Source organism: Triplophysa rosa, linkage group LG6 (genome assembly GCF_024868665.1).
Source record: "Triplophysa rosa linkage group LG6, Trosa_1v2, whole genome shotgun sequence".
Taxonomy (NCBI): Eukaryota; Metazoa; Chordata; class Actinopteri; order Cypriniformes; family Nemacheilidae; genus Triplophysa; species Triplophysa rosa.
Genome location: NC_079895.1, coordinates 7482322 through 7503747, shown reverse-complemented (window position 1 = coordinate 7503747; position 21426 = coordinate 7482322). Strand labels below are relative to the sequence as shown.

Sequence of the window (21426 nt, the reverse complement as noted above, 5' to 3'; positions counted from 1 at the left end):
TATTGACACCAGGCTCAGTGAACGCCAGGTCCTGGAATGCACCTGTTATAGATAGGTTGAACACCGCATCCACAGAAAAATATCAACGACTACTTCTCTAGCCCCGCCCACTGGTTCGCGAATGACTTTAGCCACACATAGTACACACTCCCGCATTTGTGATGATCCACAAACTGGTAACCATAGCGACATATTTTTCGGCTAAAGATTCGTTTTGTCCGTCAGTTTAAACTAAACTGCTGATATGCGCTGTGTTGTGTTCATGCTGAAGGCTCCATCACACAGCGCTCTTTTGCTGTGTTGCCATGTTTGTTATTAATAAGGGCTTGTCGTTTGGTCTTAGATCCAAAAGCCTCGGCACTTAGGTCTTAATAAATGGTCTGTTGCAGATTTTAAGAATTTTTGGTCTTATAAAATATATAAACAATTTGCATTTTAAGGTTTGGTTTTGTCTTTATTTGATCATTTTTTCTGTGAAGATCTGGCAACCCTGTCACTTTAGCGAAGGGCTCTCGAGGGCGGCTAGCCCCGTGTCATATGTGCAAAAGTGAGGACTTGTTTAACTGTTATTTTTATTTAGAGCGACCAAGCAACAAACATGCAACATTGTGCAGCGCCTGGTTGTGGAAGAACACAGTCGCTTCCTTCGGATTCTGATATTAGGAATGCGTGGTTGAAGTTTATTTTTAAGTACGTTCCCGCTTACGTGGGTGAAACATTGAGCATTTGTTCGCGTCATTTCACCATGGATTCCTTTGTGAACAAGGCGTTAGATTTGCGGAGAGACTCAAATTAATAAAAAGCAGTGCTGTGCAGTCAATATTGGATCCGACAGGTATGGCGCAGCAATCTTATGTGAGTAAAACATATTTGTACTATGCGTCACTATTGCTTTGTTAGAGATCGCTTGATATGTCCTGATAATGTTTAACCTAACGTTACGTGTCTAACCAAATTCACAGAAGGCTCCAACTAAGTTTACTACGAAAACTGCTGTCCAATCATAGCAGTGGGCGTTTACTTCCAAGTCTTCAGTGCTTCAGGCCTCAAAACCCGGGTAGAAAATAGCCTATTACTTATTGATTTTGATGTTTTCGAATGTAAAAACCACACAAACGTCATAAGTAGACCTCATACAACAGTATAAAACAATAAACAAGCCCATTTCAGGACACCTTTAAAGTGGCACAACAGTTTATTTTATTTGTGCTTAAAAATGTCAGCAGCATGCTTTACATGTGCACTATTATTATATGGCTTCAGAGACACAAGGCCGTCTTATTCACTTTACACTGCAGACCTTAAAGGTATAGTTCACCCGAAAATTCTGTCATCATTTACTCACCCTCTTGTCAATTCAAACCTGTATGACTTTCTGTCTTCTGCAGAAAACAAAAGATATTTTGAAGAGTGTTTGTAACCGAACAATATGCGTTACCCATTCACTTCTACTGTATTGTTTGGACACAAAACCAGTGCAAGTCAATGGTGACCGCTGTTTTTCGGTTACCAACATTCTTCAAAATATCTTCTTTTGTGATCTGCAGAAGACAGAAAGTCATATAGGTTTAAAATGACAAGAGGGTGAGCAGAAAATCCTAGTTTCTACCCTTATAAAACAAGCTTGATGCGGTTCCTTCTCCATTTGCCGTGATTTGCCTTTTTATGTCCTTTTATGGATTATTATGAGCGTGTAATTTTACCATCTCAAATTTGTATGTTTACATGAGCATTACCCACAGGGATGCCTTTCTAACTTTTGTACTTGGCCTTCAGTACCACTGGCCAGTTTTCCTCCAGCTGAGGGCTGGGCATGTGGGAGAGAAGTGCATTGGTCAAACCTCCAGGCCCTTAACTAGACGTGCAGTTTACTACATTACTTATCCGTTCTGCTTTCTCTTCTCCTCCTTCTGTAATTGGCCAGATGAGGTCGGAGCTGCATGTGTGCGGGAGGCTGAGAGAGCAGGAGGCCTGTCCGCCCGCAGCAATGGACTGAAAACAAAAGAAATCGAGGCTGTTTGCGATAGTGGCTCAGCATGAGGCGCGGTAGTTATGGAAGGAGTTCACGAAATGCTTGCTGTTTCATTTCGCGGTTTTGATATATTTTCCCTGCCACTTTTTTGTGTATATTTTCTCTCTTGCTTTCATAAAGACGCTTTGTCCTCTGCTTATGTAAAATGTAGCCTTCTAATTTAAAACAAAACCCCCGGCAGAAAATGTGACTGAACTTGGTTTAACCTCACTTTTCAAAGTGTAACTTCAATTCCCCAAATCAATTCGGAGAACGAAAAAGGCATGGTGAGAGATGTGTACTATAGTCAGTGGAGGGTGGGAAACTTGGATTTGATTTAGAGCGAAATGAAAACGGAGCTGTGTGCTAATCTTTATACGTCTGCTATTTTTCCTCTCTTGTTTGGTAATCTGTCTTGGTGAAAGAAGGGGAGGCATTTTCTGCTGGGTTATTCTCCACAGTAATGAAACTCTCCAGCGGTCTGGGCTCGGGTTCGACCATTGTGTCACCTTTGCTGTGATTACTTAAAGCCCGGGTCTAAAGGTCTGAGGAAGCTGATGAGATGTATGACCGATTCAGATTCATCCCCATTGTGTTTTGTGTTTTGGTTTGTGAATATCTTGTTGGCTTATTGAGTTTGTTATCAAACCACCATACAAATAAAGTATTGTTGATTTATCATTCTGCCGCTGTGATGAAAGTTACTCCCTTTTCCACATTTTCCCTCTGTATTCATTATTGGATTCAGATCCCAAAAATAAACAAAGTATATTGAACAGTGATGGATAAAAATAAATGTTGGATTAGCTCAGTCACACATAAACCTATACAAATTATGGATTTATTCAAGATTATGAATTTAATTGATTTTGCTTTATTATATTATTGCGCTTCAGTGCTCTTCTCATTAACACATTATCATGAGTGTTTTTGGACATGCCACAAATACCAAAACAGAGTACAATTACAGTTAACAAGCTAAATGACTTGCATTCAGAATTATTTATTCTGAATTTATTCTATATTATTATATATTAAACAGTGGCTTTTGATTATGTTGCTGTTGTTAGAAGAAGACAATTCCAGGTAAAGGGCTTTTCTCTGTATTTAGGAATACACGCTGGAGCTCCTGCAACAGTTCTGACTCCTGGAAATGAAGACAGAACCGAATTAAATGTGACCCTGGACCACAAAACCAGTCATAAGGGTCAATTGTCTGAAATTAAGATTTATTAAGACATCATCTGAAAGCTGAATATGTAAGATTTTCATTGATGTACAGTATGGTTTGTTAGAATAAGACAATATTTGGCCGAGATACAACTATTTGAAAATCTGGAATCTGAGGGTGCAAAAAAATTGAAATATTGAGAAAATCGCCTTTAAAGTTCTCCATCAGAAGCTCTGTAGCAGGTCGTTGCAAAGAAGAAATGGGTTTGTTTTAACGTTCTCTATTGGCTTACCGCTGTAATGATGTTATGGAGAGTAGATGAACCCGAAAGCAGAAATTCTAAGATTTAAATAGATACCAAACTTGAGTGGGTAAATCCCATAGAGCGGGCAGCAGCTAGCGGAGTTTGTAGCCGTGTTTGCGGCTGTTTTTGTTTGTGATTTTGCTGCATCCACTCATAAAAATAAAGTTTCTATATATTTACAGTAGGAAATGTTCAAAATATCTTCCATGGAACATGATCTGTACTTAATATCCTGATGACTTTTGGAATAAAAGAAACATCTATAATTTTGACCCATACAATGTATTGTTAGCTATTGCTGCAAATATACCCGTGCTTCTTAAGACTGGTTTTGTGGTCCAGGGTCACATCTATGAAATATAGACACACTGTTAATAGGAGGCTAAACTCTGTGCTTCAACATTAGATGATTTTACATCACCAAGATATTCACAATTTTGCTATAAGACCCAACCAACCTAGAGATTAAATAGGGGTGTGTGGATAATTTAGTGGATTGCTGTGTGAGGACTTTTACTCGACAGCCGAAAAAAGACACTGAACTTGCAGATACCTTATCAGCTTTTATCCTCCTGTATGTCATTATATTTTGGCCTTTATATTTGACTTTAGTATTCTGATTCAGCAGCACCTAAATCTGATATGTGGCAGTTTGATAACTAAAGGTGTGCACACTCAGAAAGAGAGACGAATGCTGACCGTCATGATTTTTTTGGTTTGCCTTAGCAGAAGTAAAAAGAACACCAAATCTCTATTTTAGTTCCATTGATCAATTTGGGCAATGTCTGGTCTAGTAGGCAAAGTAAAGAAAAAGACATTCTTCAATTTTGGAAGACAAGACACTTGTCATAAACATTATTCTTTTGCATTACAGTACACAGAGTCTTTCATGCTGTCTTTCTTCCTATGTATTCATGTTGAATCACTTTCTTTGTTGCAGTGTTTCTAAACTGACCCAAATCTAAGGACCCGAGAAAGAAGTTCGTAAAATACTCTGCACTGTAGTGAAACTTTGTACATGCTACAAAAGCCAATTAGTTTATATTGTTGGCAGGCTGGGACGCATCGCTAATACAATGTTCAATTATTTGTACCCTTACAAAAAAGCAAAAGATTGCCTAAATGGAAGAAGGTCGGGATGCGGAAAAAGATTTGTTTTTTATTTTCATCTTTTATTAATATTCTAATAAACTAAAAGTCAGACTTTGAGACATTTAATGAGTTCCACAACTTTAATACCAAAGGGAGAAATAAAATAACTTGATATTGTGCTTTAAGGAATTTAGAATACGAGTAGAATACAAGATTATTCTTCAGTGATTTAAAATAGCTCTTTACGGTACAGTTTTTAATTTCTCTTGTTTTATGTTTGCTTCTCTGGGTCAATGTAGCGCTTTGGGGATGCTGATATTACTCTTAGCTTGTTCGATTCCTTATTCAATGAAATGTTTCCAGGATCAGACACTCTTTAGCATCCCTCTGTCATCTATATTAAAGTGAAAACTCACAGAAAAATTAAGAATCTTTTATGATTTTTATCTCTTCCATAGTCCACAGATGTCAGTCAGGACATGTTGCTTATTTCTTTACAATATAAATGAATAGTGGCTAAAGGCTGTCAAGCTCCAAACTAGCAACAAAGTGCATACATACATGTTACCAAAGAAATCTTGGTTAAATGGGTAAAAAAAAACCTTTCAGTTACAGTAAAATCAAATATGACTCCGACGATGATGAAAAACGTGGAGCTTTCTATGTTAAAGTGATGTTTTTTTAAAGCTTCATTGGGTTCACTCTTGTTCTTCATCTCTTGCAGCATGCTTTTTTTCACGGACTATGGAAATGTTGCCAAACTGGACCGCTGCAACATGGATGGCACCAACAGAACTCGCCTTGTGGATTATAAGGTTGAGCGGCCGACTGCAGTAACACTGGATCTGGTGAAGAAGTTAGTGTACTGGGCAGACGCTTATCTGGATTACATAGAGATGGTGGATTACAATGGCAAAAACAGACATACTATCATTCAGGGGTATCAAGTACGTACTTACATGTTTGTACTTGATATAATATGTTTGGCTTTTTGATGTTTATGAATTTTTTGCTGTAGCCTTAGACGGCACTTCCACAGTCCGCCCACGGTCCATTCAGTGACCATCTGATCCGCACTGTGTGCAAAAATGGAAAGCTGGCTGAAATTGCTTTTATTGACTGCCTACATGGCATTTGAGCTAAATATGTTAAATAATCAGCATTTATGACATTCAGACGCCACTATCTGAGATGACCCTGCCCTTAAATGGAACATGGAAACATAACATTGTATTTGGTTGCTTCAGATGTAAGACTCTATCTAAGTGGGAGATGCTTTGCTTAAATAAACTGCAATGAGAACCAAACATTTAAAAGCCTGGCTGCACAAAACCACTATGTAGGTGGATTAAAACAGGGGTTCCCAAAGTAGGGGTCGTAAGTAGGGTTGGGAATCGAAAATCAATTCCAATTTGGAATCGGAATCGAAAGGCTAGGAATCGGATCGGAATCGAAAGGAATAGGAATCGGATACTTGAGATTAAAATTCTTGTGTGCATATTTTCAGAAAAGTACATGCGTTGCATGATCTGCTGATATCTCAATAAAAGCCCTTATGAAAATTAGCGATATTTTTTACTATAGTAAGCATAGTTTAGCTATAGAATTTGCATTAAAGCACAGGAATCACAAATTAACCATAGTTGCATTATAGTAACTGCAGTTTAACCATGATGTAGTTCAACTATAATACAAATTGTAATAAATCAGAAAAAGTGTGTTTCTATGTGTAAATATACACAAAACGGTGCTCATAAATATATACAGTATATACAGTATTTGCAAACAAGTCAATAAGCAGGCTAAATGACCACACAGGTTGATATCTAAATGTTTTACTTCAACTGTGGAATCGAAACTGGGAATCGATAAGAATCGAAATTGATAAGCAAAATCAGAATTGGAATCGGAATCGATAAAATTGAAACGATTCCCAACCCTAGTCGTAAGGCCGCGAGGGTGGGGTCGCAAGATAATTTCCAGAAATCTTTTTTTTTTATTAGGAATAGCGTATTTAATCAATAAGTGTAACAAAACATAACAATAGTAGTTAAGTTAAAAATAAAACCATGCAAATAAAAAGCCATCAGCCTTTGGAATTTGCTCCCCCTTGATCGTGACCCCACATTAGCGTCACATTAGCAACCGCATTAGGTTAGGTCCAGCAAGTCAATTTACAGCACCACTTTAAACCTTCCCATATGTGCACGCAGATTATTCTTCAGGCTTTAAGTTTAGGATATTTTTATTTGTCGAAATTAAACGTTGGTTAATATCGACCAAAGACAACGCAGGGAGGCCAGTGGAGGAAAGCGGAGAAGCACCGCAGACAGAAAGGCCTTCATCCTCGGGTATGAAAAGAGACCTAATTAGCGCACATGCGCAGTTGCACGCAATGTTTGTATACTTTAGCCACCTCCGAGGATAGTGGGGGTCTCGAGTCCCTGGCACAGTTATTTTGGGGGTATACTGAAGAGTTTGGGAACCCCTGGATTAAAAGATGTCGTTGCTATGCTCTGAGTTTGCATATCCTTCTTGCTATAAGAAACACCGGAAACTTACACAGTTGTACACAGATTGATTTCAGGTATTAATTGGTTATGGCATTTATGTCCACCAGCTATCTGTGCGGCTTCAGCTGTGTTTTGATTTCTCTGGCTCTTCATTAGACTAAATTAAAACACAGGTTAGAGGTGAGGTTCTGTGAAACACATTTACCATTGGAATATTTTACCTGAAGTGCACTTATGAGAACAGTAATTAGGGATCATTATTATTCCAAAGTACACCTCAGCTAAGCAGCCCAAAGACTGTCTCCTTATAGAAAAGGGTAGAAGGCCATGTACAAAAAGGAATACATCATTGTGTGTGTGTGTGTGCTGTGCGTGTGTGTGTGTGTGTGTGCGTGTGCGTGTGCGTGTGCGTGTGTGTGTGTGTGTGTGTGTGTGTGTGTGTGTGCGTGTGCGTGTGCGTGTGCGTGTGTGTGTGTGTGTGTGTGTGCAGATGCTCTGTTTAATAGTGTTCATAAGTGCAAGCCACGGTTATTGTTGAGAGGTTGCTAACACATTTAATTTCCATGGAAAATGAAGGCAAGGTTCTGCTCTGCATGAAGACTTCCCTTTTCTCTGGACTTCATTATTTTGCTAACTCGTTCCTTATTGTAGGATGATACCTTGCTGTTTATGCACCCATCCAGAAAGCCTTATTTGTATTCAAAGCATTGATCGTTCATTGCTTACACACACCACACTAGCCCTGTGCACACCCGTATTTGATGATACGGTATGCTGTCAACTGTAAACCATCATATTTGATGGACAGTGCCCCGAAAGAGTATTTTAACACAATTCAATGTAATTTCTAAGGTGCTTTTTTTACAATTTTGCATTGTTGAAAAGTAGCATTGGAAAAAATAAATTTTAGTAGAGATGCAAGAAACATGTAAAAACAATTAAAATAAATATAAAACATGAAAACAGAAAAGTTTAAAATACATGGTATTTAAGGAGAAGTTCACTTCAAAATTTGTCCCCATTCACTTTCCATAGTAATTTTGGTTCCTACTATGAGAAAATGGGCGAATTTTGAAGTGAACTACTCCTTTAAAATGAGGGAAACCAAGTAGCATAGGCAGAAAGCATGGCATAGAAACGTTTTAAAACATTATAGACTGTTCCATTGGGTGTATGCGACTGGCCCTAAGTTAACTTCTGGTCTGTGTTTGGTTATATTGTAATAATTCGTTTTATTTTTATTTTATAATAATATATTCTGTTTTAATTGTAATAAATTACATTAAAACTACTCAACTGTATTTCTTTGCTGTGGTCTACTGGAAGTGCGGCCATATCACATTTGTTGCTGCTGAAACTGTCTATAAATAAATATAAGTAGTTAAAAGCAAAACAATGAAATGTTCCAAATTAAGAAGTATTTGAAGACATTATTATAGTTGTAAACGTGTGCATTGTTAATGTAAATGTACAGGTACAGTTGCATAAAATATACACGTTTACAACTTGTAAATAGGAAACTTACTTAATACATAACAAAGCAACTTAAACCTGCCTGTTTAAGAATCAAAACTCTAATAAAAACCAGAATTAAAACGCAATATCATTTCTTTCAAGATGCATATTATGTTATCTAATACAATAATGTTTAAAACGTGGCTTTAAAATGAGACCATTGTTCATTGGAAGTTTCTTTCAGTCTGGGAAGGTTGAGCACTGGACTATAAATTTCAATGGCGATAGCATTCTGAACTACATTATTTTGGCTTTAGCTTTATAGTGAAAAAAGGATTGTCTCTTGTGGGTTTAGATGAAACGAGGTGCACTCCAGTGTGCATGTATTTATGGATAGGGTTCAGCAGTCATGGTTTGCACCTGTCACATGGGCATCACTAGCAGACTTATAGTATGTATGCTACAGTAACAGCACAGAATGAGGTGTCCCTGGGGACCCTGCACTCTGGCTGACCCTGCCTGAACTCCTGAATGCATACCAACAGAAATCAGTTGATTGTGTCTCGTTCAGAATGATGCTACTCATTGCCAGTTTAATGTGTGTGAATACTAGCCAAGCAAATGGGATGTAAGACACAACATTGTGCGGATTGTGCCAGGTTAAATTGGGTCTAATAACAGCTTGAAAACACAGGGTGATGCCAGTGAGTGTATCAGTTTCGTTCTGCTTTTCTTGCGAGGGGATTTTTTCCTGGCTAAGTTCCTTCCAGCCTTCTAATCAACCTAAAATAGCCAATGCTTCTTTTTTAGGTGGCCCACCTGCATGGATTAGCTGTCTTTGAGGACTACTTGTACGCAATTCGCTCTGAACCCTCCAGTGGAGCGGTGGCGGACGTCTTACGTATAAATCGCTTTAATGTCACAGACCCGGAGACACTAACCAGCACAGGAAATGCAAAAACGATACGGGTTTACCACAAACTCAGTCAGCCAAAAGGTAAAGTGTTTGTTAGGCTTGTTTGTACCTAACAACACATCGAGATGTCCGATATCATTCAACGGTTTATGTATCGCTGTCTGTAAATCTTTTAGTAAGCTTCTTGTTAAGTTGTTAAGAATACAGATCATCTTATTTTCTATTTACATTCTATAATTTCTATGACAATTTTTAATTATTAAAAATATAAACAATATTTATCACAAGGTTTTCCTTCTTGTAAAGTGAGTTCAATGGGTTTAATCAAATTGCCATGATAGCCCTGCTGAAAAAAACAATAGAACCCCAACAGAAACCATTACAGAAATTCTAATGGTTTGCAATAAAATACCATTATGAACCATTAGCTTTTTCCATTAAAACCATTACAAAATGCCTTTTTGTAATGTGTTTTGGGTGTTATTCCAGTAGGATTTAACATCCCACCAATAGAATCCATCACATACCAGTAGAACCATTACAGTTTCCATTTAAACCAATACAAATCCCTTTAAAACCAATAAAACCATTATAACTTCTTTAATGGTTTCTATTGATTTTTTCAGCAGGGGGGAGAACCCTGCCCAAAACACAATAGAAAATGTAATGGATTTAATGGTTATAATGGGAATTGTGTTGGTTTTAATGGAAACTATTGGTGGGTTGTTAACAGGCAGATTACTGTAGGAATAATTCCCAAAACACACTACAAGAAGGAATGGTGTAATGGTTTTTATGGCTAAAGGTTCATAATGGTATTTTAATGGAAACCAATAGATTTGGGTTTCTATTTTTTTCCAGCAGGAATGTAAAGGTGAAGAATATAAAACAGTCTTTTGAATGATATTGTAATATCAATTAATGATCTATAGTATAGTTTTTTTTTATTGTTGACCAACTAGGACCTCTTCTGGATGAACCCACTGTTGGTCCTAGAACAACGTTCCTGTAAAAGAATGTTCCTACTTCTAAAAATATTGGGAAATGAACTATACTTAACCTAATCTGAAGAAATATTGTTGAAATAAAGATTCAAGACCAACAAGGATGTTGATTCAGTCCTACGTACAGTCATGTATATCTTGTATGTTAAACCAGTTTCTTCTCCTCAGTCAAGGGCCACGCGTGTGAGGTTGACCCCTACAGTAAGCCGGGAGGATGCTCTCACATCTGCCTCCTCAGCGGGAGCTACAAATCCCGAAGCTGCCGCTGTCGAACCGGATTCATCCTTGGAAGTGACGGGCAGTCCTGCAAGAGTCAGTAAAACTTTCAGCCTCTTTTTCCGCTTTGCATTGCAGTCGGGGTGACGGATTTCACACCCTTTCTAACGTGTTGTTCACAAAGAGTCGGTTGTTTAAAATATTCATCAAAACATGTTTGTTCTCTGCTGCCGAAGTGAAATAAAAAATGCAGACAACGATATTATGACAGTTAAGGTCACGGCATCCCTGCGGAAATGATGATGGAATATGTGTTTGGTTTATTCGGTTCTCGTCAGCTATCTGGAGCTGGAAATTGAAATGTATGTGTTGTTATGCTATTACGGTAAGATTGAGCGGTTTTGCATTTGCGGCGGTCTTGGCATTGATTCAGATGGACAGAGATGGAGATCAACTCTTAAAGAGATTGGCTCACGTGGTTGCGATGTTATTTTATTGACTGCCTATGGAATGATTTATTACTGCCATTACTGCCATTTCCCTATACGTGGAGTCTCCTGATCAATGGACATTTTACTTAGTTGACAATGAAAGCTGTGGGTCAATTAATGACAGTCCTGAGTTTAGTATTAAGTGATGGCAGTAATGAACATCCTCAGATGCTTCTGATTTATACGTCTGACCAGATGTTTGCTCCCTGCCCTCCTCTGGTCAGTGCTTGAGGTGAAAGAGCTAAACGCTAGTAAACTGAATCACTTTATTAGCTTGCTGAAACATGCTACTGTATGTATGGTTTCAAAGCAACAACATAAACAAATGTTACTGCAGGCCCAAACTTAACTTCCAGTGCACATCTGCAAATTAGTCCCTGAACATTATTTCTGATTACAAGCAAAAGACATAACAAGTAAATTACATTAGCTACCAAGTTAAAAGTTTATAGCCAGTATTATGTTGGATTATCAGTAGAAGAACTGTTACTTGGCTAATCTTAAATGCGACAAAGTTAAACAACCCATTCAATGAATTGTTTATTTTATTTAATAAAAGTAATATTTCATTAAAATTCTACAAATTTTTAAGGCTGTTTAATAAAATTAACATATAATAAAATTCAACAACTTGTTTATTTAATACAATTATTAAACAATCAAACATTAAGAACAAATTATATGAATATAAATTAAATAAAGTATGAATAGTTATATTATTAGCCACTAGCCTGACCGATCAACAAACCGGGCCAGTCACGTGCGCCAGATGACACTGATACATGTACTGTATATACTGTATATAGAGGGAGTTGCGGTCATGAGTTTGCGTGCATCTTTCAGAATCTGCTAAATGTTAATAATTGGAAATTATTGGAAATTTGTATTTTTGTTGGACAAAACAAAATGATGATCCAGGTAACCTTGCACACAACACTATTAGGATCAAGCTTTGTGAAATTACTCAATTTAATTATGATGATTATTATTGTTATTTGTGCTGTTGTGTGGAATATATGCACTGTAAATGTGATGTTAATACTTTACGGAACTCATTTATGTCAGAATAAACCATTTTTATCACCCCCCCAAAAAAAATTATTAATATTTAGCAGATTCTGCATGGTAGCCTAAACTAAATGAGATTCAATGGATTGTTCACCCAAAAATAAAAATTCTGTTTTTATACATTTTATTTTATGTGAATATGACTCTTTCTTCTGTTGAACACAAAATAAGATATTTTGAGAAATGTCATGCTGGTTTTGTGTCTGGAAGTCAATGGGGTCCGATGTTATTCAGTTACCAACATTCTTCAAAATACCCTCTTTTGTGTTCTTCAGAAGAAAAAAGTAATATAGGTTTGGAGTGACATTGGGGTGAATAAAAGAAATAAAATAATAAAAATGAATAATTTAATTTATTTTTGGGGGTACCTATCCCTTTTAACTATATACAGTACATGATAACTAAATGATACAATTCCTAATATAGGACTTTTTTGTGAAAAGGCAAAAACATACCCAATTTTGACTGCTTTAAATGGCTCCATCGAGCTTTTTACCCATTATCCTCCGACTTTCCGTCTGATGAGAAGCAATGCTAAACAACTCTGTCTTGCTTTACACAACGGTCCCTGTGTTGTTTGATATCTAGATCTCAAAGCTCTTAATTGTCTTCAAGCTAATGGAACTCTCCCAATCGGATGATAAATTAAAGTGAAGCTCATCTGGCTGAGCCGAGGTCCCTTTCTTTACTCAGAATCCTCGCCTTCTTTCAGCATACTGGTTAACAGACAAAACGGGCCACCCTTGGTGTTATTCCCAATGTGACTAGAGGCTAATTTAAATGAGCAAACCCACGGATAACCTCGGCTACTGTTGTGCTTCTTTTTTAATCTGACAACAGGAGATTTATTGTTCAAACAAAGTCCCAATGAGCAAAAGTATCATTGCTGGAGCCTGACAAATTAATCCTCTCAATCAAGATAATTTTAGCTCGGGGATGCTAAGTGGGGTTGATTGCTTCAGTCATTTCTGTAAGTTAGTGAGCATGTCTGTGCCAATGTTTGGCTTTGTACATCATTACAAATAGTATTTAGGGTCAAACTTTACACAAATAAGACCAACAAGGGGCGTTAATGGGGCTAACCTGTGCCACTGTTTGCTTAAATTGTCTTTTAGACAGCGGGAAGTAGAACTTACAAGTCTGTTATCAACTGAAATGACAAGAGAACGTGTATACAGTACAGTACATTGAGCCACGGAAATAAACAGAGAGTTTCTCAAGAAAAACTCATGAACTTTGTCATGCCAAGGGGTAAACTGAATAAAAAGAAATACGGGAATGATTTATATGTCAAATAAAAATGTCAACATAAGCTAAATGGAGACATTAAATGACTTAAAATGGCTTGTGAAACATAAACGTGAACACTTTCTATCCGTGCTTTTGCAGAACCCAAGAAAGATCTTTTCCTCTTCTATGGAAAAGGGCGACCCGGCATAATCCGTGGCCTGGATATGAATGTGAAGTCTACCAATGAGCACATGGTTCCGATTGAGGACCTGGTGAACCCGAGAGCCCTTGACTATCACGCTCTAACCGGAAACATATACTTCGCCGACACTACAAGCTTTCTGATTGGCCGGCAGAAAGTTGATGGAAGCAGCCGCGGAACTATTCTCAAAGATGGTGATTAGTGTTTGTATAGTCATGGTATTTGGTTTTTCAGTGTTGTTGATATATAAAGCAAACCAGGTGCCAAAGTGAGATAAACTGCACGTGTCTATGAATTAAAACATGACAGATGATTGTAAATATTAAAATTGGTAGAATGACATGCTTGATGTGCCTTTACAGATCTCGACAATGTGGAGGGAATATCAGTGGACTGGATTGGGAATAATCTTTACTGGACCAATGATGGCTACAGGAAAACCATCAGCGTGGCCAGGCTGGAGAGGGCATTGGAAACCAGGAAAACTCTTTTGGAAGGAGAGATGTCTCACCCCAGAGCCATAGTGGTGGATCCTGTGAACAGGTATAGTAGAGAGCCCTAAAATAGTGTGGAATAAAAGAGACATACAAACTTGCTCCTCTTATGCACACTTTTACATGATGTACACTAACTAGTGTGGGTATGGCCATGATGAGCTGTACTCGGTGCTCTCACAGCCTGAAGGAACCATCCTTAATACATTTTATTTACTAAAATTTGTTTACATAGCCCCAGACACGATTTGGGCGATTGCAATCGTACACACAAAGTAGCGAAAAGTGCAGACGTCCGTCCAAGCACGTCTCCATCTGTGTGTGTTGCTGTAAGCTGACATGGCAGAGGCAGTAAAAGGTGAGTTTGATGGCCTGGAGCCAATCTCATTATCACCCTCCGTGGATGCGAGAGTAGCTCATGAATCCTGAGGAGGCGCAGCCAGCCTGGGAACTGAAGGACTGGAGATACTGCAATAAGGAAGCAACCTCTCACTGCTTCTCAGATCCAATCACAGCACCCGCTCGCTCTCAGCACCCCGGCACTTTTAATCAGTGGAACAGAAATGCTGATTGGTTAATAATCTTTTACGCTACAACCTGTGTGTTACGGGTGCTTTGAGTGCTTTTCGCTTTTTCTTTAAAAATCTTTGTAAATAAATGTCTTGTTTGAAAGTGTGCACTTATCATTAACTAATTAATACAAGTCGGAATAGATTTTGCCGTCTTTAGGGAACTGAAGAAGTGTTGATTACTGAATAATTTGAAGAGAGGAAAGTGCAGAACGGTTTCATTATTTCCAGACACAATGGGTTCATTTGCTCAGAGCCATAATTATATTCATTGCTCAGACCTCACGCTTGTACAATTTATGCAACTCTCTCTTGCATTTAATGAAGCTAATGTATCTTAAACGGCAGCCGTAGCAATAACATATGCAAAGGACAATGACAAGAAGCTAGAAATTGTCCTTTTGAGAGTTCATCGACAGCCAATCCCAAATGCTATATGTTTGTGAGAGTAACACGCAGAAGCGCCACCTCATCTTTCAGTCACAACTGTGTGTCAGTCCCGATGGGGTAACTTCAGTGGTGTGGAAAAGATTAAAATCTGCATTAAAAACACCCTCCTCTCAACTGCCTGCTCTGAAGGCGTCACGCAGGCTGCTTGACACTATATTTTTTTAATGTTGAAAGCTAAAGCTTTTTGCATCAAGCTCTCTGACAGGGCATGAAAGGCAGAGCGTCTTCCTTTTCAGACATGTTATTTACATGTCCTGTTTTGACAGCCAGTCAAAAAAGTGAACAAGACTTTAACGAAAAATGTAAGGTGAATGGTAGAAGTTTGGGAAATATGTACATGTTTGACCTGTTTAAGAAGGCATAAGAGGATCGAGTCTGTGAACTTTGACCAGTATAGAGTCACTCTACTTTTGCACTACAGACTTCATTTTTTTCCAAAATAAAGTGATTTCACTTTTCCCCAATATAATGTAGAGTGTCTTTACTTTTGCCCAACATAGAGTGAGTTCACTTTGTCTAATAAAGAGTGACTTCACTTTTACCCAACATAGAGTGACTTCACTTTTACCCAACATAGAGTGACTTCCCTTTTACCAAATATATGGTGACTTCACTTTAACCCAACATAGAGTGACATCACTTTTATCCACAATAGAGTGACTTCCCTTCTACCCAATATAGAGCGACTTCACTCTTATCCACAATAGAGTGACTTCAATTTTACCCAATATAGAGTGACGTCACTTTTGCCCAACATAGTTACTTCACTTTTGTCCATTATAGAATGACATCACTTTTGTCTAACATAGAGTGACTTCACTTTTACCCAACATAGAGTGACTTCACTTTTACACAAAATAGATAGACATCACTCATGCCCAATATAGAGTGACTTCGCTTTTGTCCAATATAGAGTGACTTCACTTTTTTCTAACATAGAGTGACTTGGATTTTGCCCAATATAGAGTGACTTCACTTCAGTCTAACATAGAGTGACTTCACTTTTGCCCAACATACTGTAGAGTGACTTTTGTCCAATAGGGAGTGACTTCTCTTTTGTCCATCATAAAATAACTTAATTTAACCAAATATAATATTACTTTATTTTATAGAGTGAATTCACTTTTGTCCATCAGAGAGTGACTCCAATTTTACTCCAATATAAAGCCACTTCATTTTGGCCCAACATAGAGCGAGTTCACTTTTTATTTGCATGTATAGGTTGTGCTGTTTAAATGTGACTTACTGTATCACTGCAGTTTAAATATCCGATATTAGGTACTATATTATAAATATTAGCTACTAGCTATGATTGACATGCAGAGTCAGTGTTACCATAGCAGTGAAAGCCTTTATGTCGTGTTTTGGTCCTATTAGAGAAAGCAACAGAGTCATCTGAGTTAAGACGTTGGGAAACTCAGCATGACACCCCAGTGAGTAATTTCCATGTTTGCCTTTCTGAACCAAGAAAGTGCTTTTTTCCTCATGTTGTTTACTTTAACAAGCAAGGTGTGATGTATAAGCAGTGTCTCAAAACTCTGTTATGTGTAAACACATTAGCCTCATCCTCTTAACTAGATTTCAAGAGCATAGGAAAGTTTTTCCTTTAAATCTTTGTAAAAAATAGTCTGAACTTTATATTACGAACAAGCTATATGTCAGATTATTACATTTGTTGAAGATAAATGTTGTGCAAATATTTTTTATAAAAATAAAAAACGAGTCCTCTGCTATAGCTTAATTACTGAACATCAAGTCCTGTGTTTGGACCAAATGTAATAAAATTTCTAAGAAACATGATTTCTCAAATCCACTAGATCTAAAAACACGTGGGGAGCCTTTATTTTATTTATATTTTTACGGTTCTTCCCTAAAACAAATTTGTGTTTAGATTGTTATTGTGACCTGCCTAGATGGGCTTATTTATAGAAATGGGGTTAGTGCCCATCATTAGGTGGTTGGCTGTCTATCAGGGGAGCAGGTGGCATGTTGATCTTTATCTTGTCCTCTGGATGGGATTCCCTGCTGAAATAACTCCCTCTTGTCCGGATTTCTTTATCTTCCTTCCCCATATACAGTACATCTCTGTGTTTGTGCCACATACAATCTGTGCTAGCATGATAAGATTGACCTTGGCCCAATAACTCTTTTCTCCCATTCTGTATCTCGTGTTCTGTCATTTGAACTTTCACAATCTTTGTCTGTGTCTATTCATTTGTTTCGTGTTCTTTATCTCCACTTTCTCTTCTTTGCTGTGCTGTACATACCTACCCAGGAGCAGATGTCTAACTCTGCCCACAGTGGCGTTTTCAGCGGGTTTAAACCGATTTTGTGAACTCTTACGGATACATAGTCCATAAACTCCATAGTGTAATAAACTCCTTATTGTTCTAACTTAGATGCTCCAGTTTAAGGAATTAATGAAGCCTTCAATCGCCTCTCTCTCTCTCTCTCTCTCTCTCTCTCTCTGCTTTTTTCCAAAATTTTCACCATTATATTCACCATTATGTTGTTCAATACATGTGTATGACTCTTTCTTCTGTGGAACACAAAATAAGATGTTTTAAGAAATGTCTCATTGGTTTTGTGTCCATACAATGGAAGTCAATGGGGTTCAGTGTTGTTTGGGTACCAAAATTCTTCAGAATGTCTTCTTTTGTGTTCTGCAGAAGCAAACACATCATACAGGTTTGGAATGACACGAGGGTGAGTAAATGATGAAAGATTTTTTTCATTTTTGGGTGAACTGTCCCTTTAATGCATCGCAGGTGCCATCCTAACCCCAGCTTAATTATTCTTCCTTTTAAATCATAATAATGTATTATCCAACATTTGTGTCTGCTATATATTTTATGCTCTCAGATGCTGCTTTAAAAGGCACCTGCCTATGTACATAATGGCCAGCCAGGCAGCTGACTATGATTTGTAAGAGTACTTATGTAATCCTCGCTCATTTTCAATAGATCGCAGTGTGTTGTTACATTTCGAACAGTGCGGGATGAGACTCACTGTTGTGCAGGAGCATGCTGTTTTTGAATAATTCATAGGGTCACGCAGCTAACACATTGGGACAGGGAGTTCTTAATTCACCCTCTAACCCATTCTGTTTTATGTTGTGCACATAAAGCAAAGGCTTCTATCATTAATGAGACAGAAAAGCCGACGTTCAACGCTGAGTCTTACTCAGAGGCAACAAATCCCTTAAGCGCACTTACAATAGAGTGGATCATGTCAGAATGTTGACCCAATCACTTTTCAAATATCACTAACCCATTGAGAGTTCATGTTGACGCGCAAATTTACTTCTGTGGATCCTCAACGCTGACAAGAAAATGTTTAGAAAAGTTTTTCAAAGTTTCCTTTGTAGTGTTCATTTAGCCAATGGGATTTCACTATGAGTGAATTGTGCCTGCTGACGGTGTTGTTAATTTGCATGTAGAGTCTGTGATGTTTTAGCACAGAAATTATTTAGCAAAAATTGTTTGCACATTATATGTGTAGTTTGTTAACATGGCCCTAGAAACAATTCCCTACGTGTTTCCTTACAATCTTCAATGTATTTGCTTTATTTATTCATCCATTGCTTTGCTGTAAAAATGACTGTTTTAGACATTAGCCGAATCTGCTCGCAAATTTACCTTCGTGGCTCACGGACTTCCTTCTGCACCGAAGCATTACAGCTATCGATTTTTAACAAAACAGACCTACTCAAACGTATCTAACCTAACTATTTTCACTCGTTATTGTCTAAAAAACTTTCAATCAGGAGATGTAATGCCGAGAAGCTCCCGTGGAGTGAAGAAGAGGTGGAGTTACGAGACTTCTCAGACAGCTGAAGTGTCCAATGGAGTTAAGAGATTTGCTCTCAAGCTATTTTCAACACTTTAGATTGGTTAATAATTTGTAAAAATAACAGACCCACATGGGGACTGACCAATAGCATCGATTTGTGAAAAAATATGAAATTGACCAAATTTGGACATAGGAGGTTTCCGCCCGACAGCGACGATAGCCAAGCAAAACTGTTGCAAAATGATCATTCAAATGTTATTTTCCCTAATAGTGCATTAACATTCACGGGTTGAACATTTTGGATTGCATTTTCATTACACAGCTCGCTGAGTGTTGCAAAATTCAATCTGGACTTGAAAATGCATTTCGAGCTGGCCACGCCCCCCTCCCCGATACGGCATCATTGTGTGAAGGTGGAGCCAGGTGTACGTGCGGTGATGTGAAGTGTTTCTTAAGATTATTAGGTGTCTGTAGACGATAGAACTAGTAGATACATTGTTAGAACATCTCGCAGAAAATTCTCTGCCTTATTAGGTGGTGAGCTCGCTATGCTGAATGTCTCATTGTAGACTTTCTCATACGTGTGCAGACGCGTTTTCATCATGAACACATTCTGTATTTTGAGTGTTGTTTAGTCACAATATCTTCACACAATCATTCAGAAATGTTCGTTTTGTGAGACTGTATAGCCCAAACACGACCCATCCATGTGGAAAAACCCAAGTACACGTCTGTACTGTGGTACTTTCGTGCTTGAGGCAGTGGGGAGAGATTATGCACAAATATACGTAAACATTACCATTGCCAAATATACGTAAACATAAACATATGTTATTTTAAATGTATATTTAAAGACATAAATGCATTGTCATTTTACATACTGCATTGCCATTTTGCAAATTGCATTTCAATTTGATAATTGCTACCAATATGCTTCCATAGATTCATGCTTTAGACTGACTGTGTTCTGGTTTTGTTGCAGCTGGATGTACTGGACTGATTGGGAAGAAGATGAAGTAAATGACAGCATCGGGAGGATAGAGAAAGCGTGGATGGATGGCTCTAACCGGAAAATATTTGTCACATCTAACATGCTCTGGCCCAATGGACTCACTCTGGATCACGGGACCAGTACCATGTACTGGTGCGATGCTTATTATGATCACATTGAGAGAATCTACCTCAATGGCACTGGCAGAATGGTACGTTTATTGTGGTTACTTCATATCTCAACCAACGTGTGTGACTATGTTTTTGTTCGATCAATGGCAGATGAGGTGTGTACAGGACACATTTCATTGTTCATTCACTCTAGGCAATTCATCCCAATGCTATCTGCTGTATGAGATCTCCTTTGCGCTTTTTCTCTCCTTTAAAAAAAAAAGACACGAAAAGCAATGGAAATTGTTTATTTACTTCCACAATTGTCACAACAGTGTATGGTCATTTTCTCTTGCAATCTAGGTTGTGTACAGTGGCAGAGAACTTAATCACCCTTTTGGGATCGCTCAGTACCAGAATTCCATCTTCTGGACGGAGTATATGAACGCCTCCATCTTCCAGCTGGATCTGGTCTCTGGTGAAGTCTCTCTGCTCAGGAGTGAGCGGCCGCCTCTCTTTGGGCTCAGAGTATATGATGCACAAAGCCAGCTGGGTAAGACTGCAGAATGACACATTAGTCATATTTTTATTTGATAATCACATTTTCCTTAATTCTGTTTCCTGAGTGTAACGCGTTTGGGCGAAATTCAAGAATTCAAGAATTGGCTCGCTTTTAATTCATACATTGTGTTTACAATCGAGTCGTGTACCACAGGATAATACATTTTCTGAAAAGCACTGTTGAAGACATAACACAGTGGGTGAGAGCAGATAACGTCTGTGTAATGTTTTTGGGCTTTATGCCAGCTTCATTTTGTAAACTTTTAGGTAAATGATGCATAAAAGAAGTTTTAAAAACTACACACATCAGTAATATGCATCAATTCTACATTCTTAAAGGGGCAGTTCACCCAAAGAGTAAATAATGACAAAATCATATTTTTGAACGAACGTTCACCCCAAATCTGTCATGATTCACTCACCCTCTTGTCATTTAAAACCTGTATGACTTTCTTTCTTTTGCAGAAAACAAAATACATATTTAGAAAAATGTTGGTAACAGCAAACCTTTTTGTGTCCATACAATAAAATCAATGGGGACTAACGTTTTTTGGTTATCGACATTCTTCAAAATATCTTTTTTTGTGTTCTGCAGAAGAAATTAAGTCTTACAGGTTTAGAATGACAAGAGGGTGAGTAAATGATGAAAGAATTTTCATTTTTGGGTGAACTATCCCTTTAACTGAAAATTCTCAATTCAATTACGATTCTGCACGACCCTGCTGCAAGTGCATTCCCTCAGAAGATGATAAATTATATTTGTTACACAACACAGCAATTACAAAA

The 21426-nt window shown here is 37.9% G+C and overlaps 1 protein-coding gene across 5 annotated transcripts in view; it reads left to right on the top strand.

Annotated features, from left to right (window-relative positions):
• Positions 1–21426, top strand: part of lrp1bb (low density lipoprotein receptor-related protein 1Bb) — a 248639-nt gene that overhangs the window by 110557 nt on the left and 116656 nt on the right. For all 5 annotated transcript variants that reach the window (XM_057335506.1, XM_057335505.1, XM_057335504.1 and 2 more), the window contains 7 exons: positions 5303–5525; positions 9357–9543; positions 10635–10778; positions 13631–13867; positions 14036–14216; positions 19961–20180; positions 20443–20632. In XM_057335506.1, the coding sequence (XP_057191489.1) occupies positions 5303–5525; positions 9357–9543; positions 10635–10778; positions 13631–13867; positions 14036–14216; positions 19961–20180; positions 20443–20632 (1382 nt within the window). The remainder of the gene's footprint in view (positions 1–5302; positions 5526–9356; positions 9544–10634; positions 10779–13630; positions 13868–14035; positions 14217–19960; positions 20181–20442; positions 20633–21426) is intronic.